The 25,488-nt window shown below is 44.3% G+C and overlaps 1 protein-coding gene across 27 annotated transcripts in view; it reads right to left on the reverse strand.

The window, feature by feature from the left end:
• Positions 1-25,488, reverse strand: part of FBRSL1 (fibrosin like 1) — a 537,101-nt gene that overhangs the window by 83,178 nt on the left and 428,435 nt on the right. For 20 of the 27 annotated variants that reach the window (XM_061355306.1, XM_061355294.1, XM_061355309.1 and 17 more), the window contains one exon: positions 20,180-20,233. The exons of the other annotated variants lie outside the window; for them this stretch is intronic. In XM_061355306.1, coding sequence (XP_061211290.1) covers positions 20,180-20,233 — 54 coding nt within the window. The remainder of the gene's footprint in view (positions 1-20,179; positions 20,234-25,488) is intronic. 27 annotated transcript variants of the gene reach the window in all.

Raw genomic sequence — 25,488 nt, forward strand, 5'->3', positions numbered from 1 at the left:
CAGTGTTGGGCACCAGAATAAAATGAAGGCAAACGGGTAAGAAATAAGGAGCACGCAAAGGAGCACTACAACTGAGATACTCAAGAGACTGAGCAAGGTTTAAAGCTCTCGTATTACACAAAGTGTAACATGATAGAGTAGGCAAGCTTCTTCAGTACTGAAGTGACTCAAACTTGGACATTCTGGCTTTGAAATTCCTGTTCCAATATGACTTTCTCTCCAGCTACAAAAGCAACGAAAAAACCCCATAGCCACATCTCAAAAAACCTGAGTCTGCTGCACAGAATCCTTCTTCCCCCCTCCATGTTTGCACAGCATATAGTGCAGTGAAATCCTGGTCTGTCACTCAGGCTTTCAGGTGCATGCAAATAGCAATAAAAGCCCCACCCCTTGAAACAGCAGTCTTGAAAAACGTTACCTTTGGTACCACAGATACCCCTATAATAATCTCTACGTAAATTGAAAATGTTACAATCGCACCAAGAGGAGCTGGACATATGTGGTGCTACTGTTATCAACCTGGGTTTAGTTTCATTAGTAGTCCAGACATATGGTAATGAAGAACCCATTCAATTCTCTATCTCTGTTAGTGGTACACTTCATGGGCTCAAGGAAAGCACGCATAAACCCGTTATCTCTGACAGGGACGGACACATGTGTGCATGCCCCAGATTTGGAAATTGCATTGCAGCGAGTGCAGCCTTCACGTCACTCAACTGCAAAGCTTAGAATTTTACATTTTAATTTTTTTGATGTCTGGGGAGATTAAAATGAGAACTGGCAGCATGTGCAAGGGATACTGCACTTTGAATGTGTTATCTGTAGTGATTCAGGCTTCCCAGAGCTCCAGCTGAAGCAGGTTTTTCACGATGGAAGAAACCACATTACATTGCTCCCTAGGAAGTGAAACAAAACAATAAAGGACGGTTAATCTCTTCTCTAATTCTGCTCTGTGGGACAACTCCTTCAGCAAGCAGCGCCAGGCTGTATCTACCTGGGAGGGGGTCATTTTACTTCGGCTTCCTCTTCTGCTTCCCTCTGTCCCTGGGAGCACTCTGTCTCCCTGCTGCATCTTTCAATGGCTTTATCAGAGCTTGCACCAACTCAAGCGTGAGAAGTAGCTCTGGGCCCAGCAGGGAGAGTTGGGGGAGTGTGTGTCTGTGTGTGTTGCAGAGGGGGGAGAGAGGGGAAGACGAGGGAGGAAATGTTATTCTGTCCTTTGTCTTTTCAACAATTTCTTTTTAATGCAACTTGCAGAGCAGCATATAATTAGGGGTCTTGCGGAGCAGGCTTAAACTCAGGAGTAACCCTTCTAACGACCTCAGCAACGGATAATCAGGTACGCGGCTGTGGGGCACAGCACGCCAACCCACCCGCCGCGCAGCTCGGCCTCGTAATTAGAAGCCTCCACACTCCGCTGCATAAAGGCAGATTGCAAGGACAGCGTGAAGCCCTTGTTTGAAGCTGGGGGCACAAAGATTGCAGTGCTTGTGATGGATGGAGACAAAGACTCCAACACTGGAACACTTCCAGCAGCCTCCGAATACTTGCAGCATCGCTGATGGACATTCTCTTGGATGGATTTCTTACAGCGACAAGGTTTATTCTCCTGCATCCCCCGCAGAATTCCTCCACAGTTCAACTAAGGCAGGGTATGGATGTGTCACTGCTCAGGCACACATCTCCAGAGATGCTGCCGCGGTTTTATCACAAGAAAAATGTGTTGCCCCCTTTTTCCCCCTTCTATTTTTGTTAGTTCTTGTTCTGACTGGGAGGAACATGTTGACACTTAGAAATACATTGTGCTGAGGACATGGGGCTCAACATCCCCCTGAAATTCCCAAGCCAGAAGGGTGTTTTAGCTGACTATGTTCACATCAATTTGAAACTGTGGCAGCTAGCACTATGTTTAAGTTGTAGGTGCTGTTAGCGTAACTTCCCTTAACCCTTCAGCATGAATACAAAAAATTCCCCTTCTTCAAAAGGCACGTAAATCCCCTCCCTCTTTGCTGATCACACCTTGTTTTTCTCTCACTATCTGCATAACCTTAAGCACAGGAGTAAATGAAAACTGACACTGAAGTGTACCCCAGCTACAGGAGGGAGAGAGGGGGAAGAAGAAAAGGATGGAGGACAGGATCTCGGGGTAAAAGAAATCTGAGAGGGCAGGGTCAGTTTGTATCACACAGCCTCTTACCAAACAGACACTGACTTCTCTTTTACCCCAATTCCAATGCCTTCTCATCTTTTGGGCTGCTGCTGTGGCTTGTCTGTGACTCTGTGTACCTGACCTCTCCCAGCAGCGCAGCAGCAACTCATCCCACCGTAGCCACGGAAGCAGCAAAGCAACAGGGAGAAAACCAGACAGCTCAGACAACTCCAGCACAGCAACAGGCTGAAAAAAGCAGCAAGGCCAAAAGTGCTTGAATAATACAAAGGGAAGAAGAAAAACCAGTAGGGCCACTCAGCAGCTGCCAACTGCCAGGCAGACAAGCTCCCCTGGAAAGAGATAGGAGCAGGTTCAGGGAAGAGCAATATCCGTAAGGCAACATAGTGCCAGTGGTTTTTTTCCCCTTAGTTTATAACGATGAGTTTAAGAAGGGCTGGAAGAAAGCAAAACATGGAGGATTTCTGCAGGAGAAATGAGGACACCCTGTCACGGACAGCTGCCCTGAACTCACGTTATCCAAGAACTCACATTTGTAGGCACTTAAAACCCAGGAAGATCATTAACAAGATAGTAAGAACCACCAGCAAAAGGAACATAACCTGAACTCGCTAATGTGCTTCGTTCTGAATAATGAAAGGGCAAAAGCACCCAGACTGAGCCACTACAGCTAAAAAAAATAACACAATGTGCTGTGATTCATACTGTCTCCTACCCTATTCCTTCCTTCCTCAACTGCTGTTGCGTGAAAACGGCCTCCATCCTAGTTCTCAGTGTCTTTCCTGTGTTCTCCCGACTGCTCAAAAAGCACAGTGATTTCACATGTGCTACAACACTCCCCAGAACAGCAGACTGTAACATACTCTGTATAACACCGCTTAAAAATACCCTCTGCCTCTGGCAGAGATCACTGAAACACAGGGCTCCAAGAGCAGTCTCTGTTCTTTGGAAATCAGGAGATGCAATAGCATGAAGGAAAAGCAACCTTACAGCACTGGATCCCACAGGATTTCAACTCCAGACTCGTGCCTACTTCCAATTGATCAGGGTATGGGTAGATAACAGCATGGCAGTCCTGATTTGGCAGTCCATTCCAACCTTGCACTCTAGCCTTTTGCTCTGGCTAGCTGTATTCAGGGGAAAACCTGTTCATGCCTTCTCTCTGAGTTGATTTTACAAGCTTCAGATCTGCTTTTATGTGGGTTGTATCACATATTTCAGCAAAAAGCAGCATGGTTTCATCACACAGCAGCTCTGCTCTACTTTTTCTGCAGCAAGACATGCAGTCACCCGAACAAAATCTTTTCACCAGATCTTTTGGGGGAACTGATGATGAATACAGATTTGGAGACCTAGAAGGAGCAGAGAACTTCTGAATGTTTAAAAGCTGGTACAGATCTGTGACATTCAGAAATAACATAAAATAAACCTACCTTTGCTTCTTTCAGCTTCCCATACAATGCACTTGCTGCACAGTTTCACTACCTCATACATCCTGAATTTACTTAAGAAAGCACCTCTGCCAACACCTTTCTTCCAGCCCCATTAACTTCCTACAGCTCTCCTCCCAAGAGAACATGCATTAACTCCCATTAAAGAGGTGGGAGAGCACGGCCTGGCTCTGGAGCGTGCAGCCCATTTCAGCACAGCCACAAGCAGCCTCCTACCCACCATCAAGTGGAGAAATCCCTTTCTCCCAAGTCCCATCCTGCAGCCCTCCAGCCTCTTGGAAAAGCAACCTCCCAGTTTATCTCTCTGGGCTGTGAAGCCATGCAGAGGCTGCTGCTGTCCTCAGTGATGGGGGCTCCTCACTGCAAAGCATGGCAGGCAGAGCTGGATGGGGTCGGACAAGGAGAGTAATAGAACAGGAGTAGGAGATTCCAGAGGGCTCTTCTGCCTCTGAAGTCGTGTTACTGTTGACTCCTTTATTGTGATTAACTTCTTGACATCCTCCTTCTGTGACAAGTGGGGGAGGACAGACTGAAGTTGGTGATTAATTTATCAGTGAATTACCCTCTTCCCTTTCAAACCTCGCCCCCACCAATAATCTTTATGACTTGGTTCTACCTCATTAAAGGGTTTACAGCCTGGTACAGGTTTGACAGTTGTCATTTCATCAGCAAGAAATTCAGTTTGGGGCATGCCACACTCCTTTGCCAGACCTCGTGGTAATACCATTTGCAAGCTTAGGCCCACCCCACGAGCTCCATATGAGAAGAAACCCTCTCCTCCCCAACCTCTCATTCAAATGACAGTAATTAGAGAATCTCATCACTTCAGACCTGGAGAGGGAGGGGATGAGCACGGTAATTGGAGACATTACATGAAGCCACACTGTGCTTAGAAAAAAAACCCCAACCACCACACACAGAAGAAACCAGCCCCCTGCCCCCAACCTGGCTAGCATCTCCTGAATAAATTGCCTTTTTTTCAGGCACATTGGTGTGCTTTTTAATACTGGAGACTACTGGAAGGACTCCTGCAGCCCGATTAAGTGTAATGCAGTGTAAGAAAAATAGGAAGGAGGGGGGAAGCCCTCAGAAAGGCAATTGAAGTGAAAAATCTATCAACAGCGCGGTGGCTCCAGTGGAGCCAGGAGTCCTGCTCTGAACACGCTCCGACTTCCCAGTCATTTGCTCTGCCGGACACTCTGGGGACCCCAGCACAGCAAACTACAATTTCTAGTAAATATATCCCAGGGACACAATTAGTTTTTCAGCTGGGGGCATGATAAATTGGTCATGCATAATTCAAAGCCAGAGCAGGCTGGAGTGTAAACTGCTCCATGGCAGCTTCCAGCTCCCTGACAGAAGAATGCAAATGGGCTGCCTGGCGCAGGGGCTGCTGGACCCTGCAAACGCTGCCGACTTCATCCCACTGCCTGCTTGTTCCCGTGTCCTCCTGCACGCACAGAAGCCCTTCCTCTGTGCATCAATGGCAATTTTAATTTCACAGCAATGCATCCATCACTGTCTGATGGCCTTTCGGGACTGAATTCACATTGTCATCACAACAAACACTGCTCTCCGCTCGCCCAACTATGTTTTCTTCCATACACAGACACAAGAGAATGGTTTTGGCACAGAAAGAGGCTGAGGGACTGTGTGGTCTACTGTCAGCATTAGGTGGCCTGGGGCAAGTAATTTCAAATCTGCCTCAGTGTTCCCATCTACACAATGGAGATAATTCCAACCACACAACTGCAAGATTAGCAAGAAGGGCTCAGTCTGGTGACTGATAAAGGTCTGAGAGGTGGCTGAGGAGATGCAGCATACCTAAACAACAGCCAAGTTCTCTGAGCTTCTGTTGGGTATTTAAATAAATGCAACTATCTGTTCAGAATGATCACGTAGAAGAAGAGCACTTGCTGCTTTACAGAAGTTAGCTTAGTGATGAATGAAACAGCACCTTCCAAGGGAACTTTGGGAGTCCTTCAAAATGATGTCCCTGTGTTTCTCAGTGCGTGCCCTGCCCAGTCTCCCAGCTGGGCAGGGATCACCGTGTACATGCTGGAAAAATCATCTGGTTGAAAAATCATTCCAAGTAGTCTCACTGCATGTGAAATTTGGGGTCTCAGGCACGGGCATCTGTCTCCATTTCACCAGCTGCAGTTCTGCTTTCTTACACAATTCTGAAACCACTTCCCTGGATGCATTGCCATTTTCTGCTTTCCAGGAACAGAACAGGCATTTTGAGTCCAGTGTCTGGGAAATATTCTTAAGAAGCAGGGCTGAGGAAGAGCTGAGGTGTTCATAAAGGAACGCTTCGTTTTATTTTGGCAGCGTATCTAGAGATATAGCAGCCCTTTAATTTCACAGTCAGTTCGCATACACAAATAGGTGACTCTGGTTTACCTAACAGTTACAGACAATACTCCATGCTTGCCTGTTTTAATGGGAATACTGTTGGGTTTTTCTCTTGAGCTTCACTGTCTTGTATAGAGCTGGGTTTTCCTAGAACGAGACCAACTAGAATCCAAGCAGAGATACACGGAGTACAAATCCAGGGACCACAGATGTTAACCTCAGTAAGACTGGACATCCTCATCAACTTAACTGACACAATTCTGCCAATACTGTAAGTATCACTGACAATCATCAAGTCCAGGGAAAAACACACTGCTTAACGCAGTAACACTGTGATTAAACAGTTCCTCATTGTAATGTTCTGAACAGAAAACGTCAGCACTCCCGTCCCTTCCATACATGGCACTCCTCATTTTTTTGTCTCAATTTCCATTTCTCTAACTAAGCTGGTGTGCATCCATGTGCACACACACAAATAATTACCTGCAAAACTGTCAGAGGACTAAGTAGGCCAGCCCAAATTTCCCTTTGGACTAGATTAATAAAATTAGTTCTTCAAAAATACACCACATCTTTAACTACACTTGCATAGTTTTACATGATGCAGCAAGTCTGGCCTGTGGGGACACCTTCACCCTAAAGAGCAATCCTGCAATGACAAAGCATTGAGAACTATATTTACGGGGCTTGTCCTACAGGTGCTCCTGAAGCCCAGACATTTGCAGGGCTGAATCTGAAGACTGCATTTTGGTCCCTGAAGGCTTTTTGGTCACAAAAAGCTCTGCAAGCTTGGATGTTTGCCAGCAGACCGTGGAGGAGCTGGTGGGTGCAACAGCAGTAACTTAACCAACAAATCAAGTGATGCCAAGCTAAATTCTGGGCTGGAGTGCAAGCCAGTACAGAGCAGGAGGTGAGGGTGGACTGAGGGACCAAATCACTGCACTCTTGGCAAGAATTACATTTCCTCCAAGCCACCAAGTCCCTTCCTTTCCCAATTACATGAAAAAATATACAAACCTTCTCAAATTTAAGTAGGGTTTCAAAGGTCAGCTCTGTTCACACCAGCCCACAGGGATTACACGAAAAGAACCCACCAATAACAACATTTTTTTGCTTTGTGAAACCAGGGGGGACAAAACAGAGCTAACGAGGATTATTATTTTTATGCACATTGCTCGGCTTTTTATCCCCACACATGAATGTCTTCTCCATTAAAATAAAACTCCCTGACACACATGGTACACTAACTGTTGGCCCAGCTGAAGTTTATCTGCCTCATAGCAATTACACCCATGTAAACAATTTGGTCAGTTTGGGGGTTTGTGTGTGCGTGTTTATTTAATTTCAGCATATGTTAAATCCTGTATCTGAACAAAAGTGTTTAATTTAATTGTATACAAACCCAGGAGTGTTTGTGTATTCAGGTATGCAGTCATATTGCTCACAGGCTGAAGTATAGGTACAGCCAGAACACCCAAATCAATACACAGCTGGCAACACCGCAGAACACCAGAAGATGGTTAGGAAAAAAGTTGCAAGTGGAATCCCATCAGGAAGAGAAAATTGGGGATAGTCAAGTATTGAAACCATTGTCCTCAGCTTCCCAGTGAGCATTTCTAGGTAGAGAAGTGAAAAGACCCTTAATATCCGCTATCAGAAACATGACCATGAACTGTCAGTGTCAGAAGCCCTGTGAAGACGGCTTCACAAACCATCCGTTTAAGCATGATTTCCCTATCCCTATCCACACAGGGAAGAAGAACAAAAAACCTGACGTATTAAGTGGCACTGCTACATAGCCTGAAGGCCAACAAGCACTGGCTCTGATGAACCAAGGTGTAAGAGGCAATTGTGGCATGAAGGGCCCTCTGTGGAGAACTCGCTGCTGCCAGCCATTACAGTCAAGAGCCCGTCAAGCCTTGTGGCCCAGATGCTCTCAGCTGGCAAGGTTAAAATGAGCAAGGAGGAAGCTTCAAGATACTACAGCACAACAACAGTCCTCTGGGATAATCAATGCAGAAGGCTCTCCACAAACACAGCGAAAGCTTTGTCCTGGTAACCCTGTCCACACACAGGGTTATGGGATGATGATGTGCAGAGAGGCAATACCTGTGTAACCACCATCATTTACACGGCTCATACGTACAACACATCATAAGCGGAGCCTCCCAGGCTTTTACAAGGCTACAAAATTAAAACTGCAGCTTGGTCAGAAATATTAAAAAGCCTTGATGGCTCCACGAGGCCAAGAGCCCCTGATGGAGGCTGAACCAGCAATTCCTTCCTGGGTTTCAACTGGAAAAAGATTAGAAGCACATTAGATATAATATACCTGTATGCTTTGTTTTGCTGGCTTTTTGTTTTGCCTTTTAAGAAAGGAAGAGCAAGATAGAAACTCCCCCTCCAGAATATTAAAAGTAACAAATTTCACATTTTTTAACAAACCCTCCCCTCAGATCATTAGCCAGCCTGGCAACCGACCAGAGAAAATTTATAGCCAACGTGCAACATCAGCTTTCATCCAGAAATGCTAATTTCAGTAAAATGAATAGTGTGTGGGCTTTTCATACTGCTTTGCATTTGGCTCCTCACAGCCCTGTTTAAAGCCTGGGAACCGGCCATATAGTTAAACTGCACAGATGTTCAACAATCTGTACTTGTGTTAATTACCCTAATGTGAGCAGAAACTCAACAGATCCCTGCTAATGAAGGAGAAAGTTTTCCAGTGTGATTACCGTATGTTTCATTGTCACTGTATTACCAAGCTTCTCCCCCTCCTTCCTCTGCCCCCCCAACTCCTATTCTCTCCATCTCCTTTGCATTCACATCACCCTCCTACCTCAGCACGCATGAATTGGACCAACTAATGACTGTGTATTCTCAACATGGCAGACACTATTAGGCTGATCGGAGGTGCGGCTGCTGAATTTTAACAGGCAATTTTAAACAAGGTAAGAAAAACAGATTCATCATGCTCCTGATTCTCTCATCCCCACCCATCTGCCACACTTCTGCCCTTGCCACAGCTCAAAAACACTCGCAAAGTGCAAATACACTTCCCCTTCTATAAAACACAGAAGCGTACAAAGCAATGCAAATAGATGTTGCTGGGCAATTACTGGAGATGGAAGCCAGATAGTCGGGTGCATCCAGGAGGACAGAATAACAAGATGGCTCAGAAGCAAGGCTGGAGCCTGGGCTCGGGGAGGAGCACACTGCTTCACCTCGACAGGCAGCACAGTAGCCAGAAGAGGCTGAGGGTGATTCTGTCTGCTGCTCTGCTCCCCTATCAAGAAGTGAGAGCGACAAATTTCATTGTGGAAACCAGAGAAGCAGCAAGTTGTATGTTCAGCTGCAGACAGGAGGCAAGATGGGTTTTCTAAAGGGCATGATGGGAAAGAGTAAGGCAATGCTCAAGTGATCAGTGCTGCCAGTAGCAATGAACCAATACTGCTGCGCAACTTAACCTGGCATTAAAACATACTCAACCTCCGAAGAACTGTTCCTCCCACTGAGGATCTCGCTTTCTCTTCCAGCATCTCTCTGCTCCGCTCCCTGCTGCCAATCATCACGTCCAGCCACTGCTCTCAAAGCAATCTGCTTGGCAAGTAAAAGGCAAAGGGGACCGGGTAAGGGCAACTGACTCTCAGCTTGTTAAGCCTTAGGTGACCTCTGAATGATATCAGCCCTGGCCTAAGCCAGAGTTCACATCTCCCAGGTGCCACCACTTCACAGTCAGGCCAGTCTTCACCAGCAAATTGTATTACAATGACCCTCATGGGAACAAACGTACTTGCCATGATCGACTTGACTGGCAGACTCCCCCCTACAGAGGAAGGGGGGGGAGCAGACAACTTCGCTCATTTACTACATCCATCCTGCTAGCTCAGCCTCCTTTGTCATTCACAGAGCCAACAGCCTGCAGACTCAGGGATGGAGCAGCAGCTGCTGATCCAGGGAACTCACCATTGTACACCACCCCTCCACATGGGACAGGGCACTAGCTTCCAGCTCTTTATCCACAAAAACTGGAGTTCCTTCTCAAAAACCTTGTTCTTCATGAACTGAGGAGAGACGGAGGAGAAACGTCACACAAAAAGGTGGGGAGGGTATGCTGCATAACCCAGAAAGAGCTGAAAATTATTTGGAGAGCACTTGGCTCTTTTCTCCCACCTCTTCATCATTAGCACTGGAAGCAACACAGCTGTCTAATGGCAACTTCAGGCACCCATGGGCCAGCGAAGCGACATTTTCCACACTTAAATAACACTGAGCTGATTTAATTACTGCACTTAATAGTAACAAAAGATGTCTCAATTTAATCTTCAAATGGCCCTCCAAGATCAAAACACAGCTGGCTGGATAACAAGATGGCCTAGGCCAGCAAACAAGTAGGTCCAATTTGTTCAAGAGCCACATCCACTCCTCGGTATGAAAGGCCAAGGAACACTTGTGTGTCGAATGAATCAAAGACAGCAGCAGTCCCGTCACCCTCCTCCCTCCCTGCCAGACTTCTGTTATATAGAAAAAAATTAAAAGGCAGCTGATTCACGGGTAAAGAAATGCAACATGATAAAGGAACAAATGATGATGTTGGGGGGAGGAAGAAAAGAAGTAAGAACTAACAGGTTTTGCTTTTATAATCCTTCAAGATGATTAGGAATGAATGGATCACATTAAAACCACATGGAGACAAAGGAAGGCCTCTAACTCTTTTGTTTTTCTTTCCATACTGGACAGAAGGAGACAGCTCATTAGGGAAAGCCTTCAAGAAACAGCTACAGTGAGGAACAACCCAGCTTTTTTCATTTAGGGTTTTTCTAAGTGTCTGTTGGCTCTGTTTGGGCAGAAGAAGTTGGAAATGAACCATTTACTTCTAACACTCTCTAATTGTCCCTGCTGGGATGTGATTGTTACTTTGTGCAGACTACTCTGCGGAACGTCCCTCCCTTGAGCAGCGGTCAGTGTGTACTGCTACCCGCACCAGGGCTGGGTGTCTCCAGGCTCCATCAAGGAATTGTTATGCTTTTGCACATTCCATTACAGCTAAACATGGAAAAGTTACTGCCAAGCTTTCAGCCACTGCAACATTCCTGTGATCCCCTGAGCAGTGTAAGAGGCCAAATTAACTTCCATGTTGTACACAAGATGTATGTAGCTTTCCCGCTCCCCCTTACAACTACTGATAGTAACATGAGGGGCACACAGCCCAGGTTCTTGATCCAAGTTCTACTAGAATGAGATGCAAACAAGTTCAACAGACATCAATTTGTTGAGCTTTGTGGAACTACTTTGGACTGACAACAGCTTGTGGGATATCATTGCTGACAGCTTCAAAGGTTTTCCTAGTAATTTTTCCTAAACTCTCTCTTGATGGAGAACCATGATTAGGTAACTTAAGTGTTCCATTTTCCTGGAGCCCTGAATCATGTGTTTTGGGGATTATGGTTTCTTTGAGTCCTGTTTTTCATTATATACAGAGCTTACTCCATCAACAGCGGCAGTTCTTAAACAACAGATGATGTCACTGGCCAGTGCACAATGAATATGGAAGACTTGAGGACAAAGTGGAATTTACTGCAAGTCTCGTGACTCTCCTCTCCATGGCCCATGACATGATAGAGGAATACGATGTCCTTCTTTACAATGACCGGAGTCAGACAATTGAGTGGTTTGCTCAAATACCCTGGGAAGGCATGAGACATCAAACAGAGAACCACAGAGTCACTTGAGTGGGAGGGACTTCGAGACATTGCCTGGCTCAACCTCCTGCTCAGACAGGGATCTTCTATGAACTTCTATGTTCAGCCGAATCTGCACACAAATTCTGGACTAATTCCCTCACTGACCATTTAAGTACCTTCTTTTCCAGTGACTTTGACCCTGGATAAACCTGTACTTTTAAAAACACATTATCTTGCAATAAACTGGTGAAGAAGTACTCATAGCTTCAATTCATAATGCAGCTTCCCTACTGATCTGTGCTGAAGCTCAGAGACCAAACCTTCACACTTCTAACGAGCTCGGTTCAGCCATCTGCAAGTAGGAATGAAATTTCCCATCTCTCTGCTGAATTGGTTTCATTTAAGCAGGGTTGAACCTTAGCTTAAAACCACATTCCCAACCAGTTTCAGTTCTAGATCAGTAACAAGAGCTCTTGAGGAAGCATTACTGCTCAAACTTGAGCAAGTGCACGTTTCCACTTTGCCTATTTGTTTAAGTAAGTGACAAAGATGGGGGGCACCAAAAGCAATTCCCTTAACTAGAATTCACAAGTGCAACCAGCTAGAAAACCTCCTGCCTGCTTCCAAGGAGGGAGTCAAGACTTTCTCAAAGCCTGAAAGCCGGCCCCGCTCAATGTACATACAAAGCGCCAAGTGTGAAATCCTGACCCCACTGCAGTCAGCAGCGAAATTCCCATAGATTTCCTCAGGGCCAGGATGTTCAAACCTGTTCAGACAACTCATAAACCACCATTTCAAGGGCACACCTTTGCATGAGATTCCCAAGGGCCTTTTGAGTTTTGACTTAAATGCCTGGATTATTTTTACAATTCCACTTATGGGTTCTTTGTTCGCAGGGAGTTAAGCAATACAAAGAACACAGTGAGAGAACAATGGAGGTATTACCATGCATGATTTGCCTTAAAAAAAAAATTCTCTTTCTTTTCATGAAGTTATAGATCCAATTTCAGCCTTTATTATCACTTTGCCATGTGAGAAAGTGCTTCTTAATTTTAATAAAGGAAAGGAGCTTCATATTTCAACAAGAGCTAAAATGCTTCATGTGATACAGAAGGTGGAAAGCTCTTGCTAGCAGCTACTGCAAACCAGATTTGGGGAGAGAAAGGGAAATAATCTGTCCACACCGAGTAAATCAATCTTGTCTAGGACATACCTAACAGTGGGCAGTAGCCCAAAGACATCTTGTCCCATGAGATCGTTCCTGCCTCCTCCATTTTAAGGGAAATGAAGACCTTGCTCTGCCAAGCACGTATTAACATGTCACTTATCACCAAACTTGGGGCCCAAGCAAGTCCATACCTTCCTGTAGTCTATGGTGCACCACTGGACTACTGAGCATCCTTCCACTGTGTTAACCAATCTGGAGAAAGAGCCGTAAATGATTCAGAACCCTTAAATCTATTTTGCCCTGAAAAAGGAGTCTGTGGTATATTTAAGGAGGTTCTCATCTAAAACTTAACTGCATTCTATTTTACGTGAAGAATGACAAATTTAACCCAATCCACAAAGGCATCTAAGTGCCCTCAGTAGACACAAGCTTGTGCAGTTTACCTCGAAAAAACAGGATTAGAGGCCCACCACTCCCATTTCATGCTACTGTACACATTTTAATGCAGAAATGTTAGTTGTGTTTGGTCAGCCAAAGCTTCAGATCCATTTCAGTTTGAAGTGCATTATGTAAATTCCTTTTTCCCCAAAGATGACCAATAGCCCTATTACTTTACAGCCTTTCCCATCAGATCCTGTTTACACTAGCACTGGAGCTGTAATAGAAAATCCATCTTTAAATATTGTCTTCAGTGGTAAGAAGTAAACATAATTTAGTAAAATTATTTCTAATACTGTTCCATCTCTGTCTGTTCTAGCAAAGGAAATGAAGTTCTGTTTAAGCAGAGTACCTACAATCTGCTTTAAACATGCCCCACATGCAGCAGCTCTGCCACAGTGGGGGCAGAACAGTGAAGCCCCTTCACCTACTGTCAGGGCCCATTTGTTTGATATGAACAAAAAGCAAAGCGAGAGAAAGCAGTTCCCTAACCTCAGCTCTATAATATTTGTAGCCTTTTTTTTTTTTTTTTTTTGCAAAAGACTGAAAAATTCAGTTTTACAAAGTAAAAACTCTCCTCTGGTCCCAATACCAACAGGCTCCTTTCAACCACGTGCAACTTCTTCCTTCACTCCTCAACCTTGGCAAGTACCACACAACAAACTGAAGGAAATACAGAGTCCTTTGTAAAAGGCCTTACTTGGGCTGCAGCTACATGGTCATCTAAACAAACGCTACCATGCACAGTCTCAGTCTTCTAATTTTCCACCAAAAAACCTCAGGCACAGGTAGGTGAGGTGTCCTGCACAGCACGGTGTGCCCTAAGGGAACACACAGCACAGGTCTCAGCCCTGGATGCCCCAGCCACTGGGGCATGTTACCTAGGCATTTGACAGAGGAGCACTGAGAGGGACAACATGCTATTCACTGCACTTGTTATCCATTGTTATTCATTCTGTACTCTGAATCTCAGCACAAGGGAAAAAGTAACCCTATGAAACTGGGAGCCATGCATGGAACACGTTCCTACTCAAATGGTAGCAACAAAAAAATCAGCAAGACACCTCCTGACAAATTTCAAGCCAGATCCAAAGAGTGAAATGGAGAAACCAAAGCAGTAGAAGCAATTAGCATTTATATATTCCAAGTCTCTTGCATACAATTCCCAGCAAAGGGATTTAGCTGTGATGAACAGGGCTGCAAGATACAGAGGCGAGATACAGTGTGTTTTTATGATTCTTTTCAGGTAGCTGAGTACGAAATCCCTGCCCTTCTCTCTCCTAGGGCTATTCATCTTCTGCAGGTGATGGAAAGCCGCTCTCCCAGCGGGTGGTCCTGCTCTCACAGACCTCAATGTTTAATTGCCACAAATCAATTCCAACCTCGATGCTCAGGCTGCAGATACCCTGTCCCGCTTTCTACCCCTTTCTCTTTACACTGATCGCAGCCCAGGATCCTCTCATGTTACTAAATCAATCTTCAGACACACCACTTCGGAAGAACAAAGAGGCAGCACCAGGCGCTGCTCACCATGGCCAGCGTGATGAGTGGACCTTATGCACGACCACCAGCTTAAAACCAAGAGTCAACGCCGTGTGTCTGTGTGTGTGCGCATGTGTGCACACACACACACCTCCTATTTTGTTTTTTTGATCAACTGGAATTAATCAGGGACGATAAACACTGTTTGTCTCCTGAAAACAGCAGCAGGGGGATGAAATATGCCTCTTAAGCTGATCAGCTTCAGTGCCACTGAAGAGAAAGCTGGCTTCTAAGCCCAGGGATAATGGGCTGTCCTTTCAGGAAGGTATCAGAGGTCTCAGGAGAGGGAGACAGCACAATGGTGTGACCTTCAGCTAATAAAGCCCACCCTAGAGTCCAAAGAAGCTTGGGGAATATTGACAAAAGTTCATATTTACAACAGCCTGGACTCTTTCCAGATACCATTACCAGTTAAGAGCTGCGGCCTCTCTACATACACTCACACAGGCTTTTATTCTGCCTCCTCCTTTATTTCTTTGTTCCCAGGCTGGCAAAAGAAAAAATTAGTCAGAAAATGGCAATTCTTCAAGCTAATGAGGCCCCACCAGCATCTTCTGTAACGAAGACACTTCTTTAAAATTCCAATTTCAAGCTCAGCACTATCCTCTACTCGAAGGAGATTCAAGGCCTCTCGCAAGGATTCGCAGTGCGTCATCACACTCACCAGGAAGAAAGCATATGTGTTTTTGTGGAAAATCTGCTGATGTATTTATAATTCTTTAAACAAAAAGGCAGCCAACATATTGTAAAATGAGAAGGCTGGGGTTTGGGTTTTTTTGCTGCTTTTTAGTTTTTCTTTCTTTTGGAAACAGGCACCCTCAATCAATGCAGCCCCAGTAAGAAATACAAACCCAAAGCTTTTTCAGGCAGAAACTGATCCCCCTCCCCCTGTCTGCATTGTGGTTAGCAGAATGACGTGTAGGCCGTAACTAGAGTGCATAGGCATGACTGGAATACAAATAATAAATAATATCTTTTAAACTGTTCATACAGTGAAAAAAGCCGATTTCAAAACATAAAAACTGTTTGAAGCAGAAGTTTCATTTTTTCTGCCTCCTAAAGGAGTTCCAAAACAAATACCTAAAAGTAAAGGTTTGGAGGAAATCTGTTTTCAAGGGTAATTTCACTGAAATCAATAATAAATCTCAAAACATTTAATGGAAATAATGTCCTCGGTGACAGAGCTGTTTTGACCGCACTTTTCAATCCAGTCATGCCACTCTGCCGCTTTTATTTATCTGCCTCATAATTCATCTTTTCCATCCTGAAACTAACCCTGCTCAGAAGGGATCCAAAAACTGGAATATGTCAGAGCTTCTCCCATTAACATCTTCTAAAAGGTGCCTCTGTATCCTGGCAGTCTCATTTACCATGCTGGTATTTAACAGGCAGGAAGAAGGCTGAACCGACCACTACAAAGACCACAATTTTCTTGCTTTTGCCTTACAGTGAAGAACCCGTTTCCACCAACCGCTACAGTTATAGCAACTACACAGGCTCACTAGCAGGTTTCTAGTTTCCTACAGTTTAGGCCCAAGCATGCATTTCATCTATTCTCCTTATCCTGCCCAGCCATATTCGCTGTCAAGAGAGTTCAGATGATTGATTACAGCCTGTCTGAATTCAAAGTAGTCAAATTAGGTATTAATGTTGTGCTTAATGTGCTCACACAAACAAGGTCACTGGTTGCATCAAGACTAATAGGAGATGACACACACTGGGACTGCATGGCCCAAGGGACTGGTAGCAGGATGAAGAATCTTCAGTTTATGGCCACTGTTTCAAAATAAAGCCCTACAGAGTGTAACAATTACTCAGCAACCTGCCCAAGATCCACTCAGAACAAACCCAGGGTCCTCCATAAACTCATGACAGAGGCACTATCATCTCGACTGCAGCCAGATTTTGATCACTGTCAAGATTAACTACCCTCTGTCCTTGCTCCCAAACATTGCTCCAAATCACATCTATCCTCCCTCTAGAGGTGAGCTAACAAAATCAATAAGCAGTACTGAATTTAGGACGTAGTGTAAAACACCAGGGAAGAAATATAGAGTCCTAGAAAGTCAATAGTGTCATCAGAAAGACAAAACCATGTTCCTCCTGGGAAAACAGAAACTAATTCATCTGTGGAAAAGTAACACAGAACCATGATATTCAGCAAAAAAGAGAAAGATGGAAAAGGGAAAGGTGTTAGGTTCTTCCAGAAGGAACCTGCTTGGAAAGCTAGCAGCCAGTAGGGCAAAATACCCACTACGTGTATGGGGATGCTACTGAAGTAAACCACAATTTTCTATGGATGAGAGAAGGTGCTGCTAATGATAACATGAAACACTTGGAATCGGTCTCCAAGACCACCTCTCTACACACTATTTCAAGGATGGGAGGTTGTGTCTCCTGGCTGCCACCAAAGCCCTAGCTGACTGCTTTTCATTGCCTAACCTTTAAATCAGAATTGTTTTAACAGTGAGTTCCTATTGAGAAGCTCCAGCAACAACTGTGTCTGGTTGTAATTTTATACCTGTTTTCCATGGCAGAACCCCCTGGCTTTCAGGAAGCCATGGGGTATTAACTGTATCCCAGAGAAAGAGGCAGATCCAGGACACGTCTTCTGCTGCAGTGGATGGCCAACTGCTCAGAACTGCTGCCTTCTTCACTTTCAAATCCCAGCCCTCAGAAAGTCTGCTTTTAAGGTATGAATTTAATAATGAGTATTGGAGATAGGAGGCTGAAAAATCAAGCTCTAGCCTGAGAAGATGTGAATCTTCAAGGATTCAGATGCCATCTGTCTTGGGCACGTTCTCCTGTACCCTGCCTTTGAGCACCATAATGAGAAACCTACATGACCTGCTCATGTTGTTGCACGACACGGCACAAGACTTTGTCTTCCTTGAGCCAAAAGGCAAAAAAATATTCAGGGCTTGAAACTGCAAAGAATTAAGGCTTAACATCAGCCAAGATGGTGATTGGATCTCAGAGGCCCGTTTCCCTCTGAATTTCTTGCTGCCGTGACGTGTTCACACTGAAAATCCTCCCTTAAGCAACTGCCTGCCTAAAATACAGCACACCCTTACCATAAAGCTCTTTGTTAAAACATCTTTACCATAAAGCTGCAAAACCTTGGCTCCTAAGTACATTAAATCCTTATAAACCTGCCTTCATTTTAACCGCACAGTATTTCAAGACACAAAGCGCTTCTTCCGAGAGATAGCACTTTAATGAGGAAAGGGGTAAAATATATAAACCATACCTCATTATAGCATAATTTCTAGGAGACAAGCATACTGTTATAAAAAGAAGCCATGGCAATTGCATTTCACATAGCTTGAAGATTTAACACTTCTAAGGAGCCACTGCTACTTCCAGCCATTGGTGGTGTTTTGTTTTGAACATAACTGAAAGCAACCAGAAAAATGGGTCCACTGGCAGCTGTGTACTTTATATTCCGTAAATTGCTGCAAACGGTGGATTCAGCTCTGCTGCACACTCACAAAATGTAAGGTGGACTGGACAGTAAGAGACTGACTACAAGTTACTGTGTATACTTTCACCTTTAAACCTCTGTGCTCTTAAAGGTTGTTGCTTTAACACGTAGCATGGACATGGTAAATTACCCAAACCACATCCAATTCAGACTGGACTGAAAGCACTTACAGTGATACAGCTTGTTCACGTGTTAACAATGAAGTAGAAGAAACCCATCAACTAAACACACTACAGGATGTATCTGGGGTACTGACAGATAAATGAAAGTGATGGATATAATGCCCTTTAATACCACCTGCCAGATAAACCAGTGTAACTGGTGCACCAAAGGGACTCAACTGGTTTCAAAAAGTGAGAATACTCAATGTTTTTAAAACTGAAACTCAGTTGCTTTCTACAAAATGTCAAATGCAACTCCCCTCCCCAACCAGAAAACCCTTACTGGAAAAAAACGTTCTCCCCAAGAACAAACTATCTATCAAAGGAGCATCTTGAATTACATTGGTCTAGAAGACTTTTAAACTTAATCTAATAACAAAAGCCATTATTGATTACAGTTCTTCCACATTAGTCTTCCAGTTGTAACTTCTGAAATAAAAGCTTAGCAGTGATTAGGTATTTACCACAATCAGCAGAGGGAAATAGTGAAAAAAAGATGAGCAGAAAGGTCACCAGAAAGACAATGAACCTTTTGGGGTTTTTTGAGAGGAGGAAAACAAAACCAAACACAAGAAACAACCACCCCCCTCCCAAGCAACCCTCCCCAAACCCCAATGACAGCAGGGGGATGCACTTCACGGCAGCTTTGACTTGAAGCACATACAACACTGATTGATGGATACTGAAAGCAAAGACACCAGTGGAAAATTAAACCCAACCAAGCACCAAAATTGGGACAGGTTTTTTTTTGTGTTTCTTGGTACGACTTCACTAAATTGTGCAAGAAGAGTCAAAATTTCAGCAAATGATCCTTCTAGCTACTGTTACAGATCTGGGTCAACAGCGGCGTAAAAACTGACATATAACTGACGCCTATAACCTGGTCAGGATAAGTATTTCCTCTTCTCTCTCTGCTGTAGCTTATAGTGAATGAAATTCTGAACTGAAGGGTGCTTGTTCTCCCTGATTACCAGAAGGTTCAACACTCACTTCACAGCTACAGCGATGGAGTAACACTTCTGATTGCAGTTCTGAGAGAGGACATCTGAAGAGAACATAATACACCAACCCTTTCTCTAAGTACAAAATCAATAACCTTGCCTTTGGGTCCTGGTTCAGAGATACTTCTACAATTTTCATTTCTACTGACTCTTCTTCTTTCCATGTTTACAGTGAAAGGATAACAGGTCCCTCCTTCACCATCATCACTCCCTTGTAAGTCACAAGGGACTTTTCCAGCTCTTATCAACTTTGCCACAGAAGACAGCAGACTGGACAAGTCTGGGCCAGCATGTCAGCACAGCACACAAATCCTCACAGCATGGCTGGTATTAAGGTAACCCAGCCTAGCACGTGCCTTCCCTGAACTCAACTTTAATATGTTTTTCTGCTTGGCTGTGCAACTAAAGCTCAAGAAAGAAGATAGCTGCAAGCAAGAGCACGTGTTACTTTTGTTTTACAACCTTCCCACTTCCTCGCTTAATAACAGAGGGTTTGGGGCGCTAAAAATGAGAAACCTTATCACAAACGTGTAATGAGACCCTGAGCTAACAGGTTAGCTGACATGGAGCTGTTAACAGTGAATTGGCTTGGAGACAGCGGAGGGGAAAAAAAAGAAAGCAAAAAGGGGAGACAAAGCGAGAGACACAGAGACAGCAACCAATTCAGCTGTAAGAAATAAAGCTAAATCAGTCCCAGGTGCCCATGTTGGAGAGACTTGATCTCATACCTTGCTTGTTATCAAGGCACTCCTGATACGAGTCAGCTCCAGTTCCGTTGCGGTCTACAGACAAAACAAAAAGTTTCATTCATATCAAACGTAAGTATTAGAAACTTCTCAAACGGCAGCCTTGCTGGAGCAACATGTTACGTGCAAACAGTGCTAGCTCTTTAGGAGGCCACGCTGGTTTGCTGACATAAACTGAGAGTTCTTACCAACAAGCTGCAATGAACTGACACCAGCCTGCTTGAAGGAATGTGTTTTATGTTCGGGGCAGTGGGTGCAGCCAGCCTGCCCATCTTTCTCCACAAAGCAAGTACCTTAAGCACATAGAAGATGAAATACTTGGAGTTAAATTAGTTATTACCCTGTCTACTCTAGGCAACCAACAGTTTAAACCAGCAGAACCCAAACTATTGTCTGGAATAAACTTCCCTGTGGCTCATGGTGCTGAGCTCCCTTTTGGTTTTTGGCTTCTCCATCATATTAAAGGTAACTGAAAATACAAGAATATGGTTTCCAAGCACTACTCTTCTACAGAAGCAATGCTTACTGTAGTTACAACTAGGGTTATTTGACCCAGCAGGAAAGGAGTTGGTCTGTGCCATGAGAACAGGCAGAAGCTGAGACTCCTGTACTCGTTGGTGCTTCACACAAGGAAGAAACCAGACAGCTCCCAAACACACATGTAGTCACACACGTGGTTTTCACAGCCAGTATGGATATCACCTACCAAACCCCTTCATCTGCATTAAACGTTCAGCTAGATCTCATTGGCTGTGTGTAAAAGTGGTTTAAACTGCAGGTTAGCAGAATCAGGTTACAACATGCTTGGTCCTCAAACACAAACCAAAAAATGTTCCAGCAGGGCTTCTCCTGCTTCCCAATTCAGTTCAACCACAAAAAAAAAGTCTGGATGGTCCTTGCGAAAAATATTAAATACATCTGTAAGCCCTGGATAAGCTAATGCTTTTTCAGCAGCTTACATGCACCTTACATGCTTTGTTGAACATGAGGAATAAAGCCACTGAGCCCATGAGACAGGTGTTGGCCCACACTGAGGGTCCTCAAAAAGTGAATGTCCTGTACATCACAGGCACAAGAAAGCACACAGTGCTAACTCAGTCCTGTTGTTTAACTACCAAGCCATTTGGTGAGCTCACCCATGGCACATACTCCTACCATACCAGCTCCAGTGGCACTGCAGGCAGCTCCTCTGCCAAAACAGTCTTACCTGTGTGGGTATCACAGCTAACAAAAAAAGCCACAGCTGTGGAACTCTGAGTTAGCAGTACCCCATGAGGCTGAATGGGCGGACAAGCTGTCCAGGAATAGTATTTTAGTCTCACCATCAAGAGAACCAGCACAACAGCACTATGTTAATTTCTTTCTGAAGATGCTCTTCAGGGCCAAAAGATTAGAAATGCCATTCACAACAGGAAAAATGATGCTACTGGGAATCCTCCTGCCCAGGCACCTGCAAACAGTTGTATTTCTGCACCTCCAGAAAGCGACTGGCCCCTGAACATGATGGGGTCTGGCACTTCTCATGTGTGGCAAATGCATTCCCACACGAACTGCCCTTCCATCTTTCCTCAACCAACAGCGGTGATGGCTCCTTGAAATGACGAAGAGATCCAGATCAGAGTTAAAAGGCTTCACATTCAGCAATACTATTTAGCGAACAAAGCAGCAAAAATTAAAGTTGCCCCAGTGTTTGTGTTGTGTAAATCCCAGATAATAGATCTTCTCCCTAATCCTAATGAGGCCTTCCTATTAAAATCTTTATTAGCTTTCAGCTCTGCAGATAGCCCAAAGGCTCATCAGTTTCCCTATCTCTCAGTACCAAGATCTGCTTTAACTTTTACAAATAGCTCTAAGATATTTCTCACCTTATCTGCATTGCCAAGCAGTCTGTCTTATCATTACTATTGCAGATAAAATAAATGAGCTCACGATGATATGAATAATGGCATTTTCTGTAGGCTGGTTTCCTATTAACGTTTTCAACAGATTGTAGATTTCAACTTAGGCACGAAAGCAAGGACTACAAGAGGAGGGGGAAGGGTGGGGGCTTTCTTTCCTGTCTTAGGGCACAAGCTATGGTTTTAGGTTCACCTGATGCAAGCTAGCAATTAGTTTTGAAAGGGAGCAGAAGCACCTCAGCTTTGCCCTCTCTGAAGACCAAAAGCACAGCTACTTGTGGGATGTTTTTTCAGCTGCATTTGCTGGAGAGAAGCAAGGGCTAAACCGCACTGCCTAATGAAGCCATCTTCATTAGTTTGCTCCCTTCCCTTGCAGACTAGGAATACCAGTCAGGTTGGGAATGGAAAGCATGAAAAGCAACAGAACTGCATTGGAATTAAAAGACAAAGCTACAAAGGTCTCTGACGCCTGCTCCGGGCTGATTAGCAAGATGCGCATATGGCACCAGGGTGGCACAGAGAGGATTCCACAGCGCAGGCTGTGGGAGAGGCACCGCATCCGTGGGGAAGGAGGAGGATGAACACATCGCTCCCCTCGCTGACAGCAAGCAGGGAGGTCATGTTCTGGCAACCATTTTCTGGCTGGTCCCTGCAGCAATCACTACAGGGTTAACAGCTTCTCCGCTCCCCAAATTCCTTGCCCTGTCACTGTATCAAGGTTATCTATTATTGGCAGTGACAGGTGAAAATTAATCTCCTAATTATTTCTTGCTGTGTAATCTGCACTGAAGTAGTAACGTAAAAGGATTACAGTACACCCTCTACGGAAGGCTTTGCTGGAGAGCCAATCATCCAGGGAGATAGGAGGTACATAGTAAGGAGATATTTATGACAGATTTCCAACCATTTTGAAGGCAGACTATAAGTTTATAACCTACAGTTCTGGAGGAAGGAGCTCCCTGCAGGTCTCTTAATGGCCAAAAGGCTTTCTATTGTTGATTAATCCATGGGAAAAAAATCCCTCAAATTTATACCCGTTATGTCCATGATTCCTCTTTGGTACAGCAGTTACTCCAGAGCCAGCATCCACGTACAGATGTTTTTTACCCCTAACAACATTATTGCAAACAACGCACCCAGCTTGCTTTGACTCAGTATTAAAAAGCCTGTAGCTATCTTCCATGGCAACATTCTTTCCACAAGAAGCCAGGCTGAGTGCTTTCAAAATTAAAAGTATTTCTAAAAAATCTCATTTTTTAAGCAAGCTAGAAATATCTTTGGTAACAGCACAAACAGCCACCTTGAAAAGCTGCCCTCATGTAAACTCTAACACTTCTCCTACCACCCACCAGAAAGCAAGGCTTATTTTTATAGTATTAAAGAATACACTTTTTTTAATCATTTACCCCTTCAATGCAGCCATATAAGGTACAGATGGATGTTCTGGAGAGCCTATTTTTCTATATCCATGTCAACAGCACCATCCTAGTTTAAGTTTAGAAGAACCAGCAATCACAGGTCTCCATTCTTACAGTTTGAAATGGCATTAGCTACCTTGAGAGACGCTCTCATGCTAAATCCCGCCTGTGAGGTGGTTAATGCAGGGATCACTGTTTGTAAAGCTCTGGCAGGGTAAGGGGCTGGGGCAGCAGGGAAGATGACCACCCTGGTGTCACCGTTTACAGTGAAGCCCTTCCACCAGTATCAGTCACAGTTTTCAGTTCCCTTGATGGCAACCATTTCTACAGGGCACAGAAACATCACCGATTCCGCCCTCAGTACTTAAATCTAGCACTGTTCTTCACCTTTTGGGAAAGCCAAGCCCTACCACAAACTTTGAAAGCCACACAGTAGTCAGCAGCGAGTGGCCACCACTCTGGTTTGCATTTCCACCCGACTCACTGTTAGGTGAACCAGAACAGATAACTGACACAAAGCAAAACCACCAAGACCACCCCAAAACGGGTCCCAGGCACCCCTCCGGGCTGCAATGTGCGCCCGCAGCCACGAGGTGGCACACGGAATATTATGAAATATCAATGAAACACTGAAATCAAGGCCAGGACTTGAGAACAGCCACTGCACCTCCAACTTCCTCATGAAGAGACAGCAGTGCAGACCTGCCTCCCCCTCCAGAGCCTCCTTCTGGGGTCCCTGCACCACCTCGGCTGCTGGAACCGGCCCCAGGGCCATGTTCAGGGAAACTCGCGCATCCCTAACTCAGGGGACAAAAGCTGGACAAGAATTACCCGAGTCACCAGCACTCGGGTTTTAACCTAGCAGCTCCAATTAGGCAAATTCCCCAGCAGTGACAGAGGTGTTAAGGCTGTTCACCTTTTCCTCTGTTGGTTTTAACACCTCTGTGCCTGAGCAGCTCCGTGCTCACCACTGGGCTCCGAGTGTGAAACGCGGCGAAGGGCAGGTGTGTGGGGATGAATTATGTTCCTGTTTAAAGCAACTGCTACTAAAGAAGTTAAGGCTGTATTTAAGTCACTTTAAAGTGTTTTCTTCTCCTTTCTTCAGTCAGCTCCTAGGCAATCCTTCGGATATTACAAGGACTCTGAAAACACGTATCCAGCTACCAAGTTCTATTGAATCCACAGCATCACATATATGCATTTCTACGTATCTTATTCGCACCAGCATGATGATAAGGTCATTTGTGTTTACACCATTAAGACTAGAGATTTTCTTGTCCTTAGGACCTATTTTCAATACAGAAACAGAAATAATTTAATGCAGCCTAGAACAGAACATAAGCCCTTAATGGTTTACCCTTGGTGTTAAATAAGTAAGGGAATTATTCAAGAGCATCTCTCGTTTTGCAGACGTTTTAATCTTATGGTTACCTAATCTCTTACATAGTAGTTATGAGAACAAAAGAAATGTGTGTAAAGGCAAAGCACGCACCTACTAACGTATCAGTACTACTTTTAACAAGCCTATTTTTCAATAATACGTTTTCCTTATGGAAATCTGAAGAAGAAATTCCTATCCATAGGTATTTTCCCCAAATGCTCCATCACCAACCTCATTACGCGATACAGAAATTATCCCAGGGGATATTATGTAATGGCAATCCCTCCTTCCCCTCCCTAAGGAATATATTTCTCATTACATCTCCTGGTAATTGATCAGTGTAGGAAATAATTTCTGGTAAAACCATATGTTTCTTTACCTAGTGCAGAATTTCCGTCTTATTCAGAAGAATAAAAGGCTGCAAGAAACCCTAAAATTTCCATTTCTGATGCAGAAAGCCAATCTTTGCTCAAACATGCTATTAGGTGAGGAGCAACATGTTCTTATACCTGTCTGACTTCAGATCTTGTGAATTCATAAAGTCATTAAAATTAAGGTTACATTTCCTATTCCAATGATACAAATATTTTGACT

This window comes from Neopsephotus bourkii, unplaced genomic scaffold (genome assembly GCF_033783945.1).
Source record: "Neopsephotus bourkii isolate Nb327-2 ecotype Australia unplaced genomic scaffold, CSIRO-AGI_Nbou_v1 NB_795, whole genome shotgun sequence".
NCBI classification, from domain to species: Eukaryota; Metazoa; Chordata; class Aves; order Psittaciformes; family Psittacidae; genus Neopsephotus; species Neopsephotus bourkii.